The sequence below is a fragment of the Cajanus cajan genome, chromosome 9, assembly GCF_000230855.2.
Source record: "Cajanus cajan strain Asha chromosome 9, NIPB_CcT2T_4, whole genome shotgun sequence".
Classification (NCBI taxonomy): domain Eukaryota; kingdom Viridiplantae; phylum Streptophyta; class Magnoliopsida; order Fabales; family Fabaceae; genus Cajanus; species Cajanus cajan.
The window spans coordinates 12,626,606-12,652,293 of NC_138525.1; the positions used below are offsets into that span (position 1 = coordinate 12,626,606).

At 29.7% G+C, this 25,688-nt stretch overlaps 1 protein-coding gene across 1 annotated transcript; it reads left to right on the forward strand.

Annotated features, from left to right (window-relative positions):
* Nucleotides 1-9,514: 9,514 nt before the first annotated feature.
* On the forward strand, nucleotides 9,515-15,586 carry LOC109807269 (putative wall-associated receptor kinase-like 16). Its single transcript, XM_020369790.3, has 4 exons — nucleotides 9,515-10,124; nucleotides 10,229-10,672; nucleotides 13,941-14,114; nucleotides 14,253-15,586. Exons 1-4 carry the CDS (start codon nucleotides 9,674-9,676, stop codon nucleotides 15,449-15,451), a joined length of 2,268 nt encoding a protein of 755 aa, XP_020225379.3. The 5' UTR covers nucleotides 9,515-9,673; the 3' UTR covers nucleotides 15,452-15,586.
* Nucleotides 15,587-25,688: the final 10,102 nt, after the last annotated feature.

The following is a 25,688-nucleotide window of genomic DNA, read 5'->3' on the forward strand; positions in this document are numbered from 1 at the left end:
GACGAGGGCTAGCGTGGGGGAGCTACACATATCGTCCACGGTAGGAAACACATACTGACCGTTAGATTTCTCGATTAAATTCGGTACTTGCGATTCTAAGGATATTTACCGGATAGACAAAATTTTAAATTGATATTTTTAAAAAGCAAGATTCACTTTTTACTTTATTTTATTTTTTTTACCGTTAAATCTCTTACTCTTTACTCTTTTATTAATAAACTAGCAGAAAAAAAACACTTCCTGCATTAAAAAATATAAAAAATTAATTATTAAAGAATAAAATTATTCATGTAAAAATAAAAATAAAAAATAATTATTGAAAGTTATAACTTAAATTTGATTAAAAAAAAATTTTATAATTTTTTTAAATAAAAGAATATAATAGTAAAAAAAATAGAGATCAAGGTAATTATCTAAAAAAATATCTTCTTTATATATTAGTATAAATATAACAAATACATATTTAATTAAATTTAAATTCACTATAATAAAATAATTAATTACAAGTTGATCCAGTAAAAAGAAGTATACGAGTTCGTGATTATAATAAATAATATAATTAAATTAAGACTTAAATATTTTTTAATTCTTATAAAATGAGTTATTTATTTTATTTTTCATTTCTCTAAAATTTAAATTATTATTTATCTTAAATATATTTTTAATCTATATAAAATAAGTGTATTTTGATTTTAATTTCTATAATTTTTTTATTTTTTTATCTAAAATGTGGAATTATTATTTTTGTCCTTAAAAATGAATAAAATTTGATTTTGGTTCTACATATATATATATATATATATATATATATATATATATATATTCTTTTAAAATTTAAAAGTTACTATTTTTAACTCTTAATATTCATTTTAAGATAAATAAATAATATTTGTTTAAAAAATTTATAATTTTTTTAAAAATATTGTATACTAAATTTGAAAAAGAGAATAAGGAAATAAGGGGAAAAAATATGCTAAAAAATAAAATAAAAGATTTAACAAATATTTACTCTAATTAAAAAGATTTTCCTCTAATTACAACAACTAATATGATATCAAATATAGTTATAGATGTCACTAAAAATAATCATTGACTATATGATAAGTACAAAAATAATTAACAAGAATCACAAAATGTTAAGGAATATATATATATATATATATATATATATATATATATATATATATATATATATATATTAATAGTATTATAATGGTATTAATAAATTAATATCAGTAATATTATTAGTATATTAATTCAAAAATTTATATTTTCATTGATATAAATTAATATATATTAATATGTTTTTATAAAATTATAAATAAATATATTAGACAAGATAAATAAATATATTTAAAAAAAGTTAATAACAAATAGTAATACATCATGTCACATATTAGTGTTGTATATATATCAACAAAAATTTTAACAAGAATAACAAAAATTACACAATTGTAACAATTGAGAAATTAAAATTACTCAATTAAAAATTATGAGATTATAATAGTATAATGTGATATTTTAAAAATTAAAATTATTCAATTAAAATTTAAAAGATTAAAATTATACAACTACATATTTAAGAGAAAAATATATATTTAAACCTAAATAAAACACTTTTTTTCAACTAAATTGTTCTCAAGAATAAATAGAATTTTATAAAAAAAATAATACTCTGATCTAACTTATTTCATTTAGTTTCGGTCTTAATTATTTATTTGAATCATAGAGTTAGTTAAAATGCTTTAACTCTGCAGATATCTACCAAACACATGTAGAATAGTGTATCGCAAATTTAGTAGCTATCCACTAAAAACATGTGTAGAATAGGGATAAATTATTTGTTAAATAAGCTCAGATTCATATGCGAATATTTATTGGAAAATATTGAAATACATGTTAATTTAAATGCTTTATTAAAGAGGTTAATTCATCAATAAATATGATAAATAAAAAAAATTAAATTAGATAAAAATTAAAAAAATATGTAAACACTCATGTCAAACAATAGTTCTAAAAAATATTTTTTATATATTAAAGTTCGCAGATTTAATTAGTATTATAATTAGTCTTCAAATTTCAAGAAAAAAATTCTTATATAAAATAATTGTTTACATTTAATATAAGAACTAATTAATAAATTTTTTTAATATTTTAATATTATATTTTTGATATTTTGAATTTAAAATTTATTTGTTTATTTATTTTATTTGTTACTACCATGAACTTGTATAATGTTTTGTAATTGAATATTGTATAAGGTTTTGCAATTGAATATTTTATTATAGTAAATTTAAATCTAATTAAATACTTATTTGTTTTATTTATTATTATATAATATTTTATTTAATTAAAATGCAAGTAATAAAGAGTAAGAGATTTCACGGGAAAGAAAAAAACAACACATGAGTTTTGCCTTTTAAAAAATATCAATAAAATTTTGCCCATCGGGTTAGTACTGTGATTTTAATATAGAAATCCAATGGTTAGTATATGAAATATTTTTACATTTCTTAAATTCATGGGCTTTAATTCAAAAACATTAAGGAGTGATTGATATATGAAATATTTTTATATTTTTAAAAATTTTAAAGTGAAAATCTTAGTTTGTTATATTTGGTAATTATTTGAAAAAAATTTCAAAAATATAATTTTTCAGTAACCATTTTTATCTCACTTTTTTACAAATATATTTCTATGGGAGGAAGTGGGAATTTAACTTTTTCAAGTTAGCAAAAAACTTTCCCACAAAAACATTCCTGTGAAAGGGGTGAGATGTAGGAATTTAATTTTTCCGAGTTAGAGAGAAATTTTAATGTATATAAAAAGACCATAGTATCATTTTTTAAAACATAAAATCTTTCTCTTTCTCTCTCTCTCTCTCTCACTCTCATTCTCCCTCTCTTCCTCTCTCCATTTCCCTCTCTTCCTTTCTCTCTCTTGTTCTATTTCTCTTTCTCCCTCACTCTCACTCCCCCTCTCTTCCTCTTTCCCTTTCCATCACTCTTTCTTTCTTTCTCATTTTCTCCTTTTATTTCTCTTTCTCCCTCTCCCTCTCCCCCCCATATCTTTATTTGTCTCTCTTTCTTGTATTTTATTATTTCTTAACCTTGTCAATTTTAATAATATTAATAAAATTTGTTTTATTTCTTTAGTTTAATGATATTTGTTAAATCTTTTTTAATTAATTTATTTATTTATTTGAATGATATATATAGGGACCTTGATGACTTGGTCCAACTTTGTATAAGGGTGGAACAACAACATTTAAGGAAAAAGTCTTTCAAAAAAGATAAAACTCAATTTAGTTCTTATGCCAAGAAAGACTACAAGAATGAGGGAAAAATTTTAGAATATAACAATAAAGAATCCTCCAAGAATTTTGCAAAGGAAAAAGAAAAAGAAAAAGGAAAGAACATTTCCACTCCAAGTACTAAAACTAGTGACATCAAATGCTTTAAATGACTTGGAAGAGGCCATATATCAATTTCCTAACAAGAAAGTGATGGTCTTAAGAGGTCAAGATATTTATAGTAGTCATGATGAAACTAGTTCAACTACTTCTAGTGAAAGTGATTCTAGTGATGATGACCATGAGATGGAAAATGCTTATCCTTATGATGGTCAATTGCTTATGATTAGGAGGCTTTTAGGAAGCCAACCTAATGATGGACATATTTCACAAAAAGAGAACATCTTTCATACAAGGTGTAAAATTTTAGTCAATGCTTGTTCTCTCATTGTAGACAGTGGATCATGTTACAACTGTTGTAACACTAGGTTGGTGGAGAAGCTAAATCTAACACCAATTCCCCATCCAAAACCATATCAACTTCATTGGCTTAATGAAGATGGGGACATAATACTGGATAAACAAGTGAAAGTCAAGTTTTCAATAGGTAACTATGAAGATCACGTGGTTTGTGACATAGTACTTATGAAAGCTTGTCATAATTTGTTAGAAAGACCATGACAATTTGACAAGAAAACCATGCATAATAGTCTTACTAACGAAATTACTTTCACTCACAAAGAAAAGAAATTTGTACTTCATCCTCTATCTCCTTCCAAGGTAATAGAAGATGAAGTACAAATGAAATTGAAAAGAGAGGAAGGAAAAAAATGATAAAATAAAAAAGAAAAGAAAGACAAACATAAGTCTTCAAAGAAGAAAAAGGAAGAAGTAATTAATATTTATTCTCTAGAAGGTCTTCAACAAGAAGAAAAATTCAAGAAAATACTTTTTATTGAACAACCTTCTTATGTTCTTCTTTATCGAAGTGTGTTACAATGTCATAACTTATCTATTGAACCAAGTTCTCTGCTTAATAATGGGGTTAAAGATCCTTTGGAGGAATTTGATGATATATTCCCTAGTGAGGGTCCAAAAGGCCTTTCACCTTTTAGGGGTATAGAACATCAAATTAATTGTGTCTGGGGCTAGTCTACCAAATAGGTCAGCCTATAAGACAAATCCCCAAGAAATAAAGGAAATAGAGAACCAAGTTCAAGAGTTATTGGATAAGAGATGGGTGCAAAAGAGTTTAAGTTCTTGTATTGTACCTGTGTTGTTAGTCCCTAAGAAAGATGGAAAATGGATAATGTGTTGTGATTGTAGGGCTATTAACAACACAACAATAAAGTACAGGCACCCTATCCCAAGACTTAATGATATGCTTGATGAGTTACATGGTGCTACCATATTTTCCAAAATAGATCTTAAAAGAGGATATCACCAAATAAGACTAAAGGAAGGTGATGAGTGGAAAACTGTTTTTAAGACTAAGTTTGCACTATATGAGTGGTTGGTCATGCCCTTTGGGTTGACAAATGCACCAAGTACATTCATGAGGCTTATGAATTATGTCTTAAGAGAGTGTATTAAGAAATTTGTAGTTGTTTATTCTAATGATATTTTAATATATAGTAGGACTGTAGGAGTCCAGATGATCATTTAGGACATCTTAGATAAGTTTTGTTGATCCTTAAGAAAAACCACTTGTTTGCTAATGTATATAAATGCACTTTTTGTGTAGATAATGTGGTTTTCTTAGGGTTAATTGTTAGCAAAAATGGGGTTCAAGTTGACCCTGAGAAAATTAAAGCCATCCAAAAGCGGCCAAAACCAAATAATGTTGGTGAAGTTAGAAGTTTTCATGGACTGACAAGTTTTTATAGAAGTTTTGTTCCTAACTTCTCCATCATTGCCTCACCCTTGAATGAGATTGTCAAGAAAGATATTCCATTTGAGTGGAGTCTAAAACAAGACGAAGCATTTCAAACATTAAAGATAAACTCACAAATGCACACATACAAGCTCTACCTGATTTTTCAAAAACTTTTGAGCTAGAATGTGATGCATCTGGAATTGGAATAAGTGTTGTATTATTACAAGGAGGACACCCAATTTCATATTTTAGTGAAAAAAACTAAAAGGTGTCTCCCTTAACTATCCCACCTATGACAAGGAGTTGTATGCTTTGGTCAGGTCCCTCCAAACTTGGGAACACTACTTAGTGTCCAAGGAGTTTGTTATACATAGTGATCATGAATCACTAAAGTATTTGAGGGGCCAAGGTAAATTAAATAAAAAGCATGCAAAATAGCTAGAATTTCTTGAAAAATTTCCTTAAATTATCAAATTCAAAAGGGGAAACGCTAATATAATGGTTGATGCCTGATCAAGGAGGCACACTTTGCTTGCGACTCTTGGAACCCAAATTTTGGGATTTGATAATATTAGGGAAATGTATGAGAAAGATCTAGATTTTGCATCTATTTATTAATCTTGCAAACAAAAAGCAATTAATGGTTTTTACATGGTTGAGGGGAATTTGTACAAAGAAGGCAAGTTATGTATACCCTAAGGATCCATGCGAAAATTATTAATAAAAGAGAGTCATGAAGGTGGTCTTAATTATGGGGCATTTTGGAGTTGATAAAACTCTAAGTTTACTTAAAGAAAAAATTTTCAGGCCCCATATGAGAAAAGAGGTCCAAAGGCATTGTATTAAATGTGTAGCTTGTTTACAAGCTAAGTCTAAAATAATGCCCCATGAAACCTACACACATTTACCTGTTGCTTCTTCTCCTTGGGTAGATATTAGCATGGATTTTGTGCTAGGTTTCCCTAGGACCCAAAGGGGAATGGATTCTATCTTTGTGGTAGTGGATTGGTTTAGTAATGGCCCATTTCATTCCATGCCACAAAATAGATGATGCAAGCAACATTGCAAGGCTCTTCTTTAGAGATGTGATTAAACTTCATGGGATTTCTAAGACTATAGTGTTTGATAAATATACTAAATTCCTAAGCCATTTTTGGAAAGTGTTATGGTCAAGGCTAGAAACAAAATTGCTTTTCTCTACCACATGTCATCCACAAACTGATGGACAAACAGAGGTAGTTAACAGATCTCTATCCACTATGTTTAGGTCAGTCCTAAAAGGAAACCATAAATCTTGAGATAAGTATTTACCTCATATTGAATTTGCCTACAATAGGGTAGTCCATAAGATTATCAATATTTCTCCTTTTGAAGCTGTGTATGGATTTAATCCTCTGACTCCTATGGATTTGATTCCTCTTCCTGATGTTCATCATTTTATTCATAAAGAAAGGGCTTCAAGAGCTGAATTTGTTAAAAAAATTACATGAGAGGATTAAATTGCAAATACAACAACAAAATGAGAGATATGTTAAAGCTAATAATAAAGGCAAAAGGAATATGATCTTCGAGGAAGGAGACTGGGTTTGGCTTCATTTGCGAAAAGAAAGGTTTCCCCAAAAGAGAAAGTCTAAGCTTAGTCCCCGAGGAGATGGACCTTTTCAACTCCTGCAGCGTATCAATAATAACACTTACAGGCTTGATCTTCCCTCTGATTATGGAGTTAGCCCTACTTTTAATGTTAGTGATCTAAAACCTTTTGTAGGAGCTAGTGACGATGAGGGTGAGTCTTTAGATTTAAGGACAAATCCTTCTCAAGAGGGAGGGGATGGTGGAAGAGCATGGACCAAGGATCCAACCACTAGAGCTATGGCTAGGAGATTACATGAAGATTTGACTACTTTAGAGTTTGGTGGGCCTAGGGTACTTTCACATGGGCTTTATAGTGACCACCATTATTATTGTTTCCAATATGTAGTATAGGCTTTACATTTTTGGTCTTGTATTTTGGACCACCTAGATTAGGGTTTTTGGGTCATACGCTTAGTGGACCTATTTTTGGGCTTTATGGGCTTTATGCATGGGCCTTGGGTATTTTGATACCTAATATTGGGCTCATTTTGTTCCTTTTATTATTTCTTATTGTTTGTATTTCTTTGGCCATTGTATTTAGACCATTAGAGTAGGAATATTGGAGGAATACTAGAATAGGTAAGTGAGGCTAAATCTAGGTTTCATTTAGTAGTCATTTAAGATGAATTTGGGGTCACATGTTTTAAGCCAAGTGTGGTTGAACATGTGCACGCCCAAATCCATTCTAAATGTCTTCTAAATGACATTTAGATGCATGGAGAGCCTAAGATCACAGCCATGCACATGGTGATCGAAAATTTGAATTTCAAATCCCATTTGAAATTTAAATTCTTGGCGCCAATTATGTAAGCTTGTGATTGGTGCCACTTTGCTTGCCTCCGGACCTATATATAGATCACTCCTTCTCATTTGTAATCACTTTGAATATTTAGAGAATTTTGATCAGATTTTGATTAAGCCAAATTCTCCCCTCAAGTCTCCTTTTCACGCTTAGCTTAGAACCTTGAGAGCTTCTAGGTCTAGTCCATTTGTGAGCAATCCATTGCTCCTTTCACTTTAGTGCTTCCTTCCTTTCTCAATTTCGCAATTCATCTTCTTCATTGCTGGATTTTGACATCCAGAATTTGGTTTAAGGAAGGATTCCAAGGTTAGAGCAAAGCCAAGGGAATATCATCAATCTTTTTCACCTAGCTTTGCTATCACTGTTTGACATGCATCATGTGCATGCAATTTTTTTAAGGGTACGATATGGAATACACCGTTAGGGAAGATCCCTTGTGTAAAAGCTTTGGTGCCAACCTTGGGGATAGTTCGATTTGAACGTCACAATCTTACCCTCATGAGCATGGGATGTATCTTGCATGGCTTAGTTATCCTGACCAAACCCTAATAGTATGTCCTTCTAGTGAGAGTGCGTATAGGGTGTGACTCGACATATACTCCTAGACTACTCTAGTATATTACTGGCGACAATGCACAAGTGTGATGTTTTTACTGCCACTACATGCATGATAACATGTAGTCCATGTCCGTTGCATATGAATTATAATTTCATCTATTGTTGTTTATTATGTTATAAATGAAATAATTATGATGATAATGTATAATTATGTATGCTATATATTACAATATGTATTGTTTGTATTTGACTAGTTGGTTAGATTCTTGCATCGTGAGTTGGTCGAGTGAGATGTTATGTTGTTTTCTTGCAGTTGTTGTAAGTGATCATCAATGTGGTACTCAAAATGTTGGTGATGAGACCTAGTCCTCAATGTTGGGTTGCTTTGATAGGACATATGACATCTAGGAGTAGTTAGGACTATTTAGGATTTGATTCATGATATTTTATTTTCTTTGTAATTTTTTATTTTTGTTTTGTTTAGTTTATGTTAAAATGTGATTCTTTCTACTTGTAGGAATTTTGAGTTTATTATTTTTTTTTATATTGAGGTATTCTAGTTTATAATATAAGATGTTGTTATGTATGAGGGGTTAAAGATGTCACAACATTTGCATGGGTTACTTACTAGTTTAGTTTGTAACATTGTTTACTCTATATGGGTTGATGACATCATACTTACAACAAGATATCAAATAATTTGCATAATTACATCCTTTTACTCCAGAAGTAAGTCTACCTATACTTACTTCGTTCAATAACTCATGTTCTACATCAAATTTTAACGATCCAACCGTTCAATTTAAAGTTCTTAATGCATAGATCAAATCTGCATATTTTTAGAAAATTTGAAAATCATTTGATACTTCATTTCATTAATTCAAATTGACGGATAATCATAAAATTATTTTATACATTGATTCGAATTAATAAAACGAAGTATCAAATGATTTTTGAATTTTCTAAAAATTTGCAGATTTGTTCTATGCATTAAAAACTTTAAATTTAACGGTTATATCATTTTAATTTGATATAGAACATGAGTTATTGAACGGATTAAGTCTAAGTAGACTTACTCCTGGAATAAAAGGATCTCTCCTCTCTCTCTCTCTCTCTATATATATATATATATATATATATATATATATATATATATAAACCCAAATCAACCAAACTTATTAAATTTTTGATTGGATCAAATAAGAGACTCATTTAAATATGTTTACCTACTTACACTTCTTTGTAAAAGTAATCTAACATAAACACGTATCATTTTCAAATCATCGTATTATTTTATAGTATTATTCAACAAGTTCCAATTACGAAAATAACTAGGAAACAAAGTTAAATATTTGAAGTTTTTAAATTTTGAATGAAATAACAAGAAGTTAAGCGGTGACGGACTAATCGATCCACAGCATAACAAAGCCTTGTTTAAAATTTTCTTTGTAATCCAAGATGACCCGGTCAGAGTCTAAAATCCCTCTCGCTATAAATCCAAGTTTTTCTACACATGGAACTTAAGAAGGCAAGAATGGGATTGAAGGGCACGCAGATGATCATGCAGTTGACCGTGCTGTTGCTGATGGCGTTAGCAGCAGCTGACCAAGTCGTCCTACCCGGCTGCCCCAACAGTTGTGGAGGCGTTTCGGTTCCATATCCGTTCGGCATAGGCTCAGTCAACGGTAAGAACTGTTTCTTGGAGGAAGCATTGGAACTCATGTGCAACCACTCCACCTTATATCGCGGTAACGGTAACGTCCAGATTTTGAACATAACCCTCGAAGGCAAAATGGACATGCTTGCCTTCGTTTCTCAGGTTTGCAAAAATGGTTCTGAAAACGAAGCAATAGGAGGCGAAGTACCCACTCTCAGAACACCCGCTTTTGCTATTTCCAGCGAAGACAACAAGTTCGTCAGTGTTGGGTGCGACACTATTGGCTTCCTCAACAGTTTCCGCGACGGTACATATATTTTACTTCACTTCACCTTAGATATAAGTAACACACTCTTTAACATGTAATTTATAATTATGTATCCCCGAATGAAACATATTTGTGTATCTTAGGTACACAATCTACAACGGGATGCTTGACGAAATGTGACAGCAAAAAGAGCATGCAAATCATGCAGAGAGAAGGAAAGTGTACGGGGATAGGGTGTTGCCACGTGGATATACCTCCTGGGATGAAGAACATTAGCTTACAAGCATTCAGCTTCAACAATTTCAATTCCTCCTTCGGCTTCAACAACTGCAGCACTTCCTTTGTTGCTAAGAATGGCAACTATACTTTCTCAGTGGATCATTTGGAGCGGTTCCCGTTCGAGAAGGTACCGTTTGTCGTTGATTGGACGGTTGGAAGCGACACGTGTGAAAATTCCAAGGGTAGAACCAACGACTATGCGTGCAAGAATAATAGCTATTGTGAGAACTCCAACACTGGATATGGCTACCGATGCAAATGTAAAGCAGGCTTCGAAGGAAACCCATACCTTCCTCATGGTTGCAGAGGTACACTTAACATCACTTTAACTATCTCTTTTTCGTGATTTTTATTATATCTCTTGTTTTGCTTAATTAACTTTTTTACATAAATATATTTTTAAATTCGTATAAACAGTAGAATATGCTAAGTTTTAATTTTTTTCTTAAATTATTTTTTATTTTTATAATTTTAAAAGTTGTATATATTGTTTTTAGTATTTGTAAAATGAGTAATCTTTAACTTTGTTTTATGTAATTTTTTTTTAATTTTTTATCTTTTTAAAAGTTAAAGTCGTTTTTTCTCTCTCCAATAATTGTTTTAAGATAGATGAGTATCATTTCTTTAAATGATTTATAAAAAAAAATTAAAAAGCATCCCTTAATTACATAATATTACTAACAATTATGATGAATAACACTAATGATGATCATTTAATATTTTAATAAATTAATTAATTAAAATATCACATAAAAATAAAGATAAAAATAGTGGTTCTAAATCTTAGAAGAATGAAAATGAAAATAAATCCTCTAAAGGAACTTAAATCGCAAAGATTAAAATTGTATTTAATTCTTAATTTTTTTTATATATCTCATTCAGTTTGGTTATAAAAAAATTGTTGGGTGTAGTCGTTGTTATTTTTTTTTAATTACTTTTATGATTCTATAATTTGATAAACTACTTTTTAATCTTTATGACTAAAAATATTTTATTTTAATCTTAATAGATTTTTTTTTCTTAAGTTTTTGCAACAATAAAGTCTAAAAGAGACCTAAAGTTATATGTATAGGAATTAAAATGGAACATTTTAAGTTATGGAGATTAAAAATAAAATTTATGAAATTATGGGAAAAATATATTAGACGTATAACAAAACTTATATGTTACATTTGTATTTATCTTTTTATTATTTTATTTATAATTAGGAGAAATATTTATCAATATTAGATAAAGATATATATATATATATATATATATATATATATATATATATATATATATATATATATATAAAAGTATCCATTGTAGTCTCCGGTTGTTTTAGGTTTCCATTGTAGACTCCGTTGGATTTAGGGAATTGACATCAAACCTTCTTTATCTGTTAATTAGTCATATCATGGCTGATTATAATTAAATTAAGGGATAGGGATTAAACCTGACAAAAAAAATAGGAATTAAAGCGACAAAATAAAAGCTGTATGTGGAATTGAAACTTTTTTATGTTAATATTAAAGTTGGATGGCAGCTTTTTTGGCCGAAACTAATGGCGTTTTTTGAATAAGAAGATCCGCGTGTTTCAGTGTTGCATATAAATATTCGCATGACAGGCCAGTTTGGATTTAACAAAAGCTAGCGTGCCGCCTCTTAATATTTTTTAAGACATAAAAGTAAAATAAGAAAAGAAAATAGTGAATAGTTTAGAAATTAGTTTTCCTTAAAAACAAAAGTTTAGAAAATAGTTAAAGAATAAAATAGTAGATAATTTTGGTAATAGTTAAAAAGAAATAAATAATTTAGAGAGCAATTAAAGTTTAAAATGATCTAATGAAAAGTAAAAAAAAAAAAAACTATTTATTTATTATAATTATAAATTATAGATAATTTTAAGAATATTTATCTATTGTATTTATTGAATTATGACCACTAAGAATAATTTAGTGATTAGAAAGAAAGAAGAGATTGAAATAGAAGTGAGAGAATATACAATCAATTTTGGTCACATTTATGTAATATTTTTTATAGATAAAATAAAAGTATTTTTTGTGCTATAGATGTATTTTATCATATAAAAATATAATAGAACTCACTTTGCCAGAAATAAAAATAAAAATAAAAGCGACCTGAATATTTTTAAGAGCTAAAACATATTGAAAATCAAAAGGTCAATTATCTTTGTTTATTTATCATGTGTTTTCTTAACTACCTTGCTAGATGGTAGTTATATTAATTTTTTACCAAATCTATAATTATTAATAAAAAGAATATATTTTTAAATAATCGCTTTTGTCTTTATTTTTTGTTTGACTTTTTTTTTTCATTTGATTATGTAATAACTCTTTATAAATAAAAGATAAAATGGAAGAAATATATATACAAAAAAATATAACCAAATGTAACCGTGAGTATTAATAAAGAAAATATTTTGTTTTGGTGTTTATTTTTTTATTTTCTTAATTAATTTATTCAATTATCTCATATTTTTTAAGAACAAATCAGAATTTTTATTAAATCATACAAAATGTACCAATTAAAAGTATAAAAAAATATAAAAATTTATTTCATCATTTTAAAGTAAATTGTACACTTTATTATTTCGTTATTTATTTTTTTCATTTTTTTTTACCACAGAGGTATAAAATGTCCCTTTTTAATAATAATAATAATAATAATAATAATAATAATAATAATAATGCACAGAGAATAAAGGTGCTAAAACAGCCATCCTATTGAAATAGTCGATTGGTTGACTTGTACTATTCAATTTAGAAATTTAATAATTTAAACAACGTTATTCCAAAATTAAAAATCCCATATCTCTAGAGCTGTCAAAGTGGGCCGGGACCCGTGGGCCAACCCGGCCCACCTTGAAAACGGGCCGGGCCGGGCCAAAAAAAATTGAAGTTTTATAGTAGGTGGGTATATTTCAACCTGGCCCACTTTGACCCGGCCCACCCGGGCTAAACCCGTGGTGGGCCGGGTGGCCCACCAACCCACCATTTTTTTTTCAATAAAAATTTGAATATAATTTGTAGTTTATTTTGTATGATGATATATTGAAAATTTTTATTTTAAACTTTTATCATGATTTGTATTTAATTTTGTATGATGAATTATGACTTATAACTATTAATGATGTTAATTTTATGACTATTATGTTAATTTATAATTAATTTAAAATTTTGAATTTTGTTAATAATTTTTTTTTAATTTTTGGTGGGCTGGTGGGCTGGCCCGTATAACCCACCAACCCGTGGTGGGCCGGGCCGGGCCAAATTTTTTTTGAAAAAATTACAAGTGGGCCGGGTTGGGTTGGCTCGTTTTTAAAGTGGGTCAAGGTGGGCCGGCCCAGATGGGCCGGGTTGGCCCGTTTTGACAGCTCTACATATCTCCATTTTAGTTTTTACGTGAAATTTCTGTAGAAATATAAAGGATTAGTGAGTTTGCATCGTTGCATTTGTTTCCCTCCTCAAGTGTAAAAGAACAGAAAACTAGTTCACGTAGGAGTAATTGGTAGTTAATTAATAAAGAAACATGTAGGATTTTTCTCAGCTTTTCTGTTATATGCCCTTGTAGACATAGAGGAATGTAAGAGTGGCAAACACAATTGCATAAGTGAACAGAATTGTCGTGAAACCGAAGGATCTTTCGAATGCTTTTGTCCTGAAGGACAACTCGGAAATGGAACAAGAGAAGATGGAGGATGCCAACAAAGGCATCAACGTGATGTATTTACCAAGGCCGCCATTGGTATGCAAATAATAACCTCACTTGGGTTTGTTCTTTTTTCTTCCTTTTTGACCATACACTATTTTCCTTCTTAGAAACTATATAGATATTAATTAAGTGCTACATTCGGGAATTTAATTCATCATACTTTGAAAACAGGTGCTGGTCTAGGACTGATTGCTCTATTTGTGGGAACTTCTTGGCTATACTTGATATACCAGAAAAGAAAAGTTCTCAAATTAAAGGAGAAGTTCTTTCAACAAAATGGGGGTATCATTCTAAAACAACAACTCTCTACCAGAAAAGACTCAACTCAATCTACCACAATTTTCTCTGTGGAGGAACTTAAGAAAGCGACTAACTATTTTGATGAGAACTTAATTATTGGTAAAGGAGGTTATGGTACAGTTTTCAAAGGAACTCTGTCAAATAACAAGATTGTAGCTATCAAAAAGTCCAAAATAGTTGATCAGAGCCAGGTCGAGCAATTCATTAATGAGGTCGTTGTACTATCACAAATTAATCACAGGAATGTTGTCAAACTCTTGGGTTGTTGTTTAGAGACAGAAGTTCCTTTATTGGTTTATGAATTTGTTAACAATGGTACACTTTATGATTATTTGCATAAAGAATGCAAGGCAACTAATGTATCTTGGAAAACTCGTCTTAGGATAGCAACGGAGACAGCTGGAGCTCTATCTTATCTACACTCAGCAGCTTCCATACCCATCATCCATAGAGATGTCAAGACTTCCAACATACTCTTAGATGACACTTACACTGCCAAAGTGTCTGATTTTGGAACTTCAAGATTGGTCCCACTTGATCAAACTGAATTAGCTACAATTGTGCAAGGAACTTTTGGCTATTTGGACCCAGAGTACATGCAAACAAGCCAATTGACTGAAAAAAGTGATGTTTATAGTTTTGGGGTAGTGCTTGTAGAATTGCTAACAGGGGAGAAACCTTTTTCTTTTGATAGGCCAGAGGAGAAACGGAGTCTTACAGTTCACTTTTTATCTTGCTTGAAAGAGGATCACTTATTTGATGTTCTTCAAATGGGTATTTTGGATAAAGAAAATAAACAGGAGATCATGGAAGTAGCTATTCTTGCTGCTAAGTGCTTGAGAGTTATGGGGGAGGAAAGGCCTAGCATGAAGGAAGTGGCAATGGAGTTGGAAGGAGTAAAACGAATGGAAAAACACCCATGGACCAATAAAAGCCAAAATTTTGATGAAACCCAATACTTGCTTCATGAGGCATACACTCATAAACATGGTGATAGTGGTAGTCATCAAAATACTGGATATGATAGCTTGAGAGATCTTGAATTAATTGACTTTGATGATGGAAGATGATTAACACACATAACACAACAACTCACATTTCCACTTCAATTTATTTCAATGTACAACATATTTTTGTTGAGATTTTATTTCCATGTCTCTCACCTTAGATTAAGAGATTTATAACTGCAGAATATTTTTACTCCTTATTTAGAGCCCTCTATTACGCTATCTTTTAGGTTATTTTGTCTCCTAAATTATAGCTCCTCTAGTACTACAAATATTGATTATAATACTCAATTATACATCAATGGTAATCGTGACTTTTCATTTCATGTAATTTTTCCTTCTTAATAACAACACATTTACCTAAATTATAGAAGCATATTCATTGAGTAACTTTAGTTCTTTGGCCCATTGACAAATAGCTACTCTTTGAGATTTGGTCCATGCATATGTTGTCTTTGGCTTGATGGCAAGTGTTCTACCTTCTTTAACCACTTGATTGATGTAAAATTTTATATGAAGCATTGTTGAGTTGTCTAGTAAAGAAGTTGGATTACTTCCTTTTGTCCGCAACTTCCCACAGATTCTAAGCTCTTAGATAAGTTCTCATTTATGCTTTCAACAAATCATAATTCTCCAACAAATATTAGAGGTGGAGGTAAGAAATTACTACTAGAAGTCATTAAGTGAAGGCTTTTTAAGTGAGTTTTCTTGATGATTTTTTCTCACACACACAAACTTTATTTTTTAATTTTTTTTTCTATCACTCACGAAGCCTTAAAGATTAATGAAGCTTTTGATATCATGTACGCATAAAATAGGAAAAAAGGAGCTAGAGGAAAGCAAATAAAAAAGTAACACAATCTTGTATGGTATAAATTTACAAAAGTGTATTTTTATTATGCATATTTGAGTGTTTTTACAATGCCTTGTATTTTGTGAAAACACAAAGTTACACACAAAAAGTATGATCATAACTGACTTAGTTTAACCAATTTCACCTACTACGTATTTTTAACTATATAAATTTTACATCTAAAATATAAAGAAAAGTCATAAATCTAAGATGTTTCTTCAATTAGTTTAATATATTTATGTAACTATAGCTATATAGATTTTACATCTAAAATATAAAGAAAAGTCTTAAATCTGAGATGTTTCTTCAATTAGTTTAATATATTTATGTAAGCTATTTTTTTTAGTGGAGGGACCACTTTATTCTTATAGCAACCGAAATTGTAAAAATAGTTATACTCTCTTAGTATATATATATATATATAATACATTAATAAAATATCACCATTACTAAATCAACTCTAATATATTAAACATGAACTTTATTTAGCATGAAAATATTTTTAAGAGTTATTCTTCAGTAAAAGGGTATTTAAGAATTTTTTCAACTTATTATCTAATTCAATTTTTTATCATAAATATTTATGTATTATATTTTAAATAAATTATTAATAAATAAAAAATAATCTCATACCATAATATAAATTATTTATCACCAAGCTAAACTATAATGTATATGATTAAAAATATTTATTTTTATAAACTTTTAATATAATTTATATTAAAAAAATTATATATAATTTATTATAAATTTTATTTATACATAATAAACATTTAACATGAGCATTGCAAAACTAAAATATTAGTGATAATGAAATCACACATTTAAAGAATAAAGCAAATATGGTTTAAAAAAATGAAGTAAATATAGAGCCTACAGTACACTTTGTAGCTATAAAATATCAAATATTCAATTTTAGTCCTGATTCATTCTTATTTTGTCATTTTTTGTTGTCTTATAATTCTTAAAAATGTCATATTTAATAAAATTCATTAATTATATATTAACATAGTACCGATATAATTAAGAAAAGTATACATGAACACATTAATAATATTATATATGTGTCAACCATGTAACTATCAAGCCACAAGTGTTGAATTGTCATTTTAAGAATATTGTGTTCTCAAAATATTTTCAAAAATAATAATTTTAGCTCTTACAAATTTTAAAATTTTATTTTAGTCTCTATTAATTCAAAATTTGACTTTAAATCCATAAAATTTGATTTTGATTTTGATTCTAGTTTTTAGTTAGTTTTTTTTTTTACCTTTGTTTTATCCACTATGAAAAGAAATTAATATCTTCTACATATAAACTTTAATTTTTACCTCACCAACAACATTACAATGTACTACATGAAACCATAAACATTGGCATAATGGTTGAGGTTGAAATAATATGCATAAGGTCTTAAATTCTAATAATAATACTATTATTGTAATTCTAATTGATAATATATATAGAGTTAATCACCTATACACTGCCAGTGTAAAGTTTTTTTACACTAGCAACCAATTATATTTTTTAATTGTGTCATGTGACTATTAAAAGTAAATGTGTTTATAGTGACATGGTACAATTAAAAGATATAATTGGTTGTCAGTATAAAAAAACTTTATACTGGCAGTGTATAGATGATTAACTCATATATATATATATACACACACTAAATGCAGGGGTATTTATGGATCAAATTTTTTGAAAAATTCAATCTGAACCAAATGAGTTTATTTTATAAAAGTGAATCAGTTAATTGAACTATTTTTTATAAAGTGAATTGATTCAATTTTAAAAAAAAATTTGATGGAATTTCTTTTAATTGGGTTGATTTAGTGTGGTATAATTATCTACTTTATACTCATATATGAATCAAATTTTTCAAAAATCTTAATTAAACCAATACAAAATAGATAATTTAATGGAATTGATTTTTCAAAGTGGATCGGTTCAAGTTTTTCTTCGAAATGAATTAGGTTTTAATTTTAAATCAATTCAAAGGGGTGTGCATAGTTTGGTTTTTATGAAAAAAAAAACATACCAAATTGAACCAGATCATTTTACTAAACTAAATTGGTTTATAAACCATTTGAATCACTTTAATAAATTGATTTAAAACTAAATTATTTTAATAAACAAGTTTATAACCAGTTTCAAAAGCAAACACATTTTTGAACGTTTTAAAAAATGAATAATTTCAAATCAATTTTAAAGAATTGATTTTCCTATATTTTTTCTACTATAAAAACCATATACAAGTTTATTGGCTTTTCTTATATTAAAACTAGTTTCAAAGCTTGTATTTTTTTCTGTTATAAAAACATTTGCGATTTAATGATGTTTCCTATATATAAAAGTAGTGTCAAAAAGAAAATTCAATAAATTATAAATAAATTCACTAATAATAGTATGATAAAAACTCCAAATTGAACAAACATTCCTCATTTATGAAAAACTTCTATTTCACATAGAAAGAAAATATACTTCATGAAAATTCTATACTGAAAGATAAAATCACTAGAGCACATATATTCATGTGTAATAGCCCAAGTTACAACACTTTCATAATTTCGTTACAAATTCTGCCCAATACTTTTTGGATAGATCATGCCAAATGACAAGACCAACAAATAATTAAACTGATCTATACATATAAAACAACTAAAAAATCAGTTCAAAGAAAAAAAAAGTATTAGAGAGTATATCTCCATGCATAGCCCTCACTTAATTTCACATAATAACAAACATATATTCATGGAGTAACCCAAATTAATCATTAGGAAAAAATATAAAAACTATAAAATTATAAAAACATCATTAAACTATATTGTAAGTGTTTCTCTAGTCATCATCAAGTGTAATGGAGGAGGCTAAATATACATTGTCTTGTGAGGAAACAATTTCTGCAACATATAGAAAAATATTCTCAATTATTAGATAGTCATATTATAGTAAGTAGATAATAAAATAATATAGTGTAAAGAAATTAAACAAATTTTATTATGTTGTTCAAATTTCCCAAACTCCACAAAATCCTCAATTTCATTTGAAAAAATGGTGAAATTGTCCCTTTTAGACAATCTTGTGTACAAATAAGTGTTTCTACCATTTGTGGTGCTAGAGAATTTTGATATGGATCAAGAACTCTTTCTCCAATACTAAAGGTAGATTTAGAGACCATAGTAGAAACAATTATAACAAGCAAATCTGTTGCCATGTTTGAAAGATTAGGAAATTAACTGAATTTAACTTCCACCAATTTAAAATATCCAAATCTAATACTTTATCTTTCAAATTAGATGTCATAACACCATCAAAACTTTGATTAATCAACCAATGCATACATTTTAATTTATATCTTGAATACAACATAAAAGCAATCAATAATAAGATATTCAATTGATCAAAATTGTCTCAATATTTATCATATTTTTTCTTTATATTTTTAGCCATCGTACTTATATTCACATCCTTGGAAGCACACTTATGCTTAATATTCATTTTGATTCTGAAGGCCTCAAACACGTACATATTGCTTGTCACATAAGATGGACTAGAGATACACACACTAGCATCATGAAACAACTTTAAAAATGGCAAGATAACACGCACAAGATCCCGATCATCAAATGTAGGAACACCCTTCCCTTTTTCTAACTCTTCAATGTATTTTTTATCTTGCATCTCAAGCTCTTCAAATTCTTTTTGATGTTTTAATGCAACCTCCAACATTAAGTATGTAGAATTTCATCTGGTTTCAACATCTAGGGAAACAAGGCCTTTAAATTCAATGTTATGTTGCTCAACACATGCCTTGAATTTAGATAGCCTAGAAGGGGAAGATCTCACATATTTGACAATGATACAAATTCTAATAATAGCATCAATGTTTTCTTTGAATCTATATTTCTCAATTAAATTTAGAATATATGCACAACAACACATGTGAACATCATCTCCCTTCATAACCAAATTATTCCATGCCATTAGTCTCTTCTTGAGATATTGGATTCCAACATCATTTGATGAGGCATTATCAATTGTCAAACTAAGAAAATGAATCAAGCCCCAACTATTGAAGCGATGCTTAACTCTCTTAATCGTAGTCTTTCTTGAGTGACTTTTGATTTTGTGGAGAAAAGACACACTAAAAAGGGGGTTGGATAGTGTGTATAAAAAACTCACATGTTGATGTAGTGAAAATAAAATGACTTATCAGATGAAGCACTATAAAAAGAGTCAAATGAAGCACTAGAGATTTTATATTGGTTCGTCTTCACCATCGAGACTACGTCCAGTTCTCAATCTAACCAGATTGAGTTTCACTAACTTTCACGAAGTTACAAGTATTTTTTTACCAAGCCACTTTTGGATCAATCCTAAGTAGTCTTTGACTTGTCGCTTTAAGCAACTACCTAAGTATTCTTTGAACAACAAGCCCATCTATGCTTAACACCAAGTATTCTTTCAACCAAATCTCTCTAGGCTCAACACTAAGTATTCTTTTACCCAAGCCTCTCTAGACTTAACACTAAGTATTCTTTTACACAAGCCTTTCCAAGCTCAACCCTAACAACAAGGTAACGAATGATTATAGAATTCTTTTGTCTCTTCTAGATGTGATGTAATCAACAATGAAAGCACAAGTAATATATAAAGAAATATGTATAAGATTTACAATAGTATGCATCTTGTAGTTTTTCAACTTTGTGTATTTCTGTGTGTTTCTCTATACAAATGTTTTGATGTGTATTGCTTCTACTGCTTCTGTTCTATTATGTCAAAACTTTTGTACTTGTTTGAAGTCTTGATCCTTTTATAATAATTTTAGAGAAGATGATCGTTACGACAACTTTAAGTTGAATTTACAATTTGTTTGACGAGTTGCTTTGTTTGTCTTCTTTTTTAATTGTACAGATTACCGTTGATGTATTTAATGTGAGCATTACACGCTTTTCAACAAAGCATGAATCTTTTATCTGATCTAGCAAGTTACTTATCATCATTTCCTTCTAAATAAGCATGGTAGAAGCTATGTCAACATAGAGTAGTTAAAGTCAGGGCAAAGTAGTATTTTGTAGAGTCTTTTCTGTGATATTCGGGAATTTTCTTTTTGCTTTTGACAGATATTTTTTCTTTTCCTTCTTTAATAGATTTTGAGAGTTCTAAAGTTTCTTTCTTGTTCAATATGTTAAGGAATAACACATTTAATGAAATTTAATGTTAGTCTCATTTGGAGGTATGCGTTTAATGCATAAAGACAAACTGTATGCTTCGTCTGATTTTCTTCATCTTATAGATGATATATACTTTTCACATTTTGTCTGATACAGTACGCATCTTAGTAGATATTTGACTTTGCTTAAAAAGAAAATCTTTTGTTTGTTATCATTAAAACTTGAGGGATCCAAGATCATCTTTGAGTTAACAGACTTGACAAAAATTTAATATCTTCTTTTGTAACTTCTAGTTATTGTCAATGAAATGAGCTATCAAACATGTGTAACCTAGATTTTGACATGAAGTCCACATGTTGGTGGTGAGGCAAACCCTAAGACAATGTTAAGAAAGAAACCTTTTTAACTTTGCTTTTTCACTATCCCAAAGTTTCAAAATAAGACGTGCTAGTGTAGTGCGTGAGAAAGCAGTAAGAAAGGGTGCTACAAGGCTTAAAAATTCACGAAAAGCTTCATGCTCAATATTTCAAAAGAGGGGTTTCATTGCTATGAATATTTTGACCAGTGCATTCCAACATGCTTCTTGGTCAATTTTGGGCTCAAAGGAAGGGGATAAAAGACATTTGCGGATGAATTTGACTTTTGCTTCAACCAAAGAATATACTTTACTTGAATCCAAGGTTTTGTTGAGAATTCCGTTGACATTAGTTTCTGTCTTTGTTATAAATCATTTTTTATTCTATCAATGGACTCAAACACGGCAAGTATACCGGTCGTTCAAGTAGTAAATTTAAACCGTATCCACAGGGACTAGTAGGTAAAATAAGCATTTAATGACTATTTGTGACTAAAGAATAATTTCAATTTTTCATAGGTTGTCATGCAATTCAAATAAAGGTTATGACTATTGAAATTTCAAACCTATAATATACTTTGTGTCTGTGGAAGGGATAGAAATGGTATTGTGATTTTGTAAGATTGTGGGGTCAGATATCACCGAACTTCACACTGATGAATCTTTATTCTCTTGTTACATTCATTGCCTAGTCAACCCATAAGTTTACTCAAACCTAATCCCTTAGAGCAAGGGCCTAGGTGCAGATAATGAATATCAATTCCTTGAGTATCCAATACATACACCTGCATTACGGGTTAGGGTTTAAGACTACTAATGGGCCAAGCTCCATTCCTAGATACATTTCCCACTAGGTATTTGTTTCAGAGCTAGTTCAAAAGGCTATTCTCCAATACCCAATGGACTCTATATCAAGCAAAGGAGAATCAATCCAAAGCAAGCATTAAGAATCAAAACATACACAACAATGAATGAAACAACATATATATATCATTGATAACGTGAAGATTACACAAGATTTAAGTTGGTTACATCTAACCCCACAAAATAATGGGTAAAATCGCTCAAAACAATGAGGGTAAAACAAAAATAGAGATGGAAGAGAGATGGAAGAACTGAAGGAAAGACTCACACACAAACGGTCCCAAGCACCGGGAATCCCTTCCTCAGCTCCTAGAAGTCACCCAATGTGTGAATGAGGGAATGAGCCTCGAAGATTTGATCAAATACGAGCTGGGGGGAGACAGGATAGGGTTTACACGCCCAACGCATTATACTTCGCACCCGGCACAGGGTCTTCCAGAGAGGTAATTACTCTCTGTCTCGAATCACGCCTGGAGCGGATGCGGTTACACCTGGTGCAATGTCTTCCAGAGAGTTTTGAGTGCTCTTTGTTTTGAATTGCGCCCAGCGCGGATGCTCTTGCGCCCGATGCAATGCTGAAGTGCAGAGGTGATGCTCTCTGTGTTTCTCAAGCCCGACGTGGGTAGTCTGCGCCCGGCGCAGGTACTCTTCTCCTGCTCCTTAGCTCCTTAAATTTCCAATCCTATGGGTCTTCAACCTCAACTCTCTAACTCAATACCTACACAAAAAATGAGGTGTATCAAGGTATTGTTAGATAAATTTTGGGTTAGTTATATCTGCACAAAAATTGAATCAAAAAGAGAATAATTATATTGCAAGAGTGCATGGGGTGAATGGAATTGTTCAATAATTCCTATCTAAACATATGTATAAATGAGACTTAACAGGTTCCACACCAAGAATTATATCAGTGACCTATAGCAAGAATAGACTATACTTTCACTATTCTTGAGACTCCCTAAAGGCTTTAGGTATGTTTAACATAGCATAGACAAAAGACAAGCAAATTGAATAAATTCAAAATGCTTGATATTTTAGATATTTTTATTCCCTAAAATAAAACCTAGTCACATCACTTAAAGTCCACAACGTGTGATAGCATGAGGTAAATGTCATAAAAGGGTCGTATTCATGTAACTGCAATAAAATGGTGTTGAAGTGTGCCTAACTGTAAATTTGTGCAAGTATTTTTATTCTCATGTCTTATAGTTCGCTACTAAATAGTGATATCAACTTTCTATTTTTTTAGTTTGGAGTCTAAAAAGTAAAAGAGACTAGTTAACTTGACATGAGAATTTCAAGAATAAAGTGACTCTCACAATAGACACTGATATTAGAAAGAATTAAGTATCTGAAAATTGTAAGGAAATAATGAGTACTTTATCAAGATTAAGAAAATAGAGGATCAACGACAGATCAAACAAAATGAAAAGGAACTAATATTTACATCTAATTCAAAGCCTAATGAGGGATAAGGGGTATTGGCTCACTCTCTACAAAAATCACTAGTTAACAATCATCAATTGTTTCAATCTTAATGATGTAAACCCCTTGGTGTTTCCACAATCAACAAGGTTTAGGAGTCTTTATGCATATGACAAGAAATGTTACAATTACATGTGGCATAGACACAACAACATTCTCCACCAACTGAAGAAAAAAAATATACATGATTTTAAGATTTCAAAACTGTGAGCTTGATTGGCAATATTAGATAAGAGACTACATGAGAGGATCATTAACCCATGAATTTGCATTTGATCATCAAAATAAGCAAATTGTTGAACTAGAAAATACATATAGGTCATGTATGATGTTGAAAGCCCTCAAAATATGGAAAAATTGTAAGATTTTTCACTATTACATGCAAGAAAAATAAAACATTACTTTATTTTTTGATTTATTTTTAGCTAACCTTTCCATTTCTTTATCTAATTAAATAATACACATTAATAAAAACCAGAAAGTTGGGATAGTCACTAGTTAAACTCTTTTGTATAAGGTGGATAACATAAGCCTTAGCTACATTTTTTTGTAGACAAGAACAGTGATAATGACAAGCCCCACATTGTCATTGTCCATCATGCATTATTCATGAAACTCAAGCTTATGAAGAAATGCAACATGCCCATACACCCATCGATAGACATTTTCCATAACATTGCAACTTGATAAAACACTCAGGTACTAATATGTCCATTCATTATTTTCCTGTTAATTCAAGATTATGTAGTTAACATTTAACATACATTTGTGCAAGTACATATTAAAACCTCCCAACAACTAATTGGAAAAGGAAGGGAATTGGTCAACATATACAAAATAACATAACAATAGAAGTTTAAACACTAAAAAATCCTACCACGAAACTCCTTGGAGACATAGTAACAAACCTACAAATGATCCTAAATCACATTGTTTTTATTCCCTAATTGAAAAAGTTTGTTAGATATATGGGTTAAGTGTCCTATGCATCCTACCTTGGGTGATGATTTACCCTCTATAGGTATTGTTGGTTGCATGAAAATTTGTAAAGACAAATTGAAAATTTCATTTAAAAAAAATTGTTCTATTAAAGAGAGAAAAATGTGCAACAATGAAGAAAAAATAGCATGAGTAATTACACAAAAATATATAAACTCATCAAGAAACTAGAACTATAATTATTAAATTTATGGAAATTGAATATAATTTCATAGTAATATTTTGTAAGAAAAATGGACACACATAAACATGTTGAACCAAACAAGAGATATGAAATATCAAAGGTGGAAAAAGCAATACAACATGCAAAGCCACACATGTAAATTTGGAACAAAAAGCTTTAAAAAAAATTCAATAGCTTAGTGAATGTTTCCCTTGAAATGATGTTGCAAAAATGAAGAATTCTAAATCACCCATTAAATTATTCATCACAAATTCAAATTTCAAAATTGTACCGGAAGGACCCTATCGGCCACGTGGACCGGCACGTCATGTCCTATCAGATATTGACGCAGCTCAGGTAACTTCTCGGCTCGGCCATGTGGATCGGCCACGTGGACCGACATG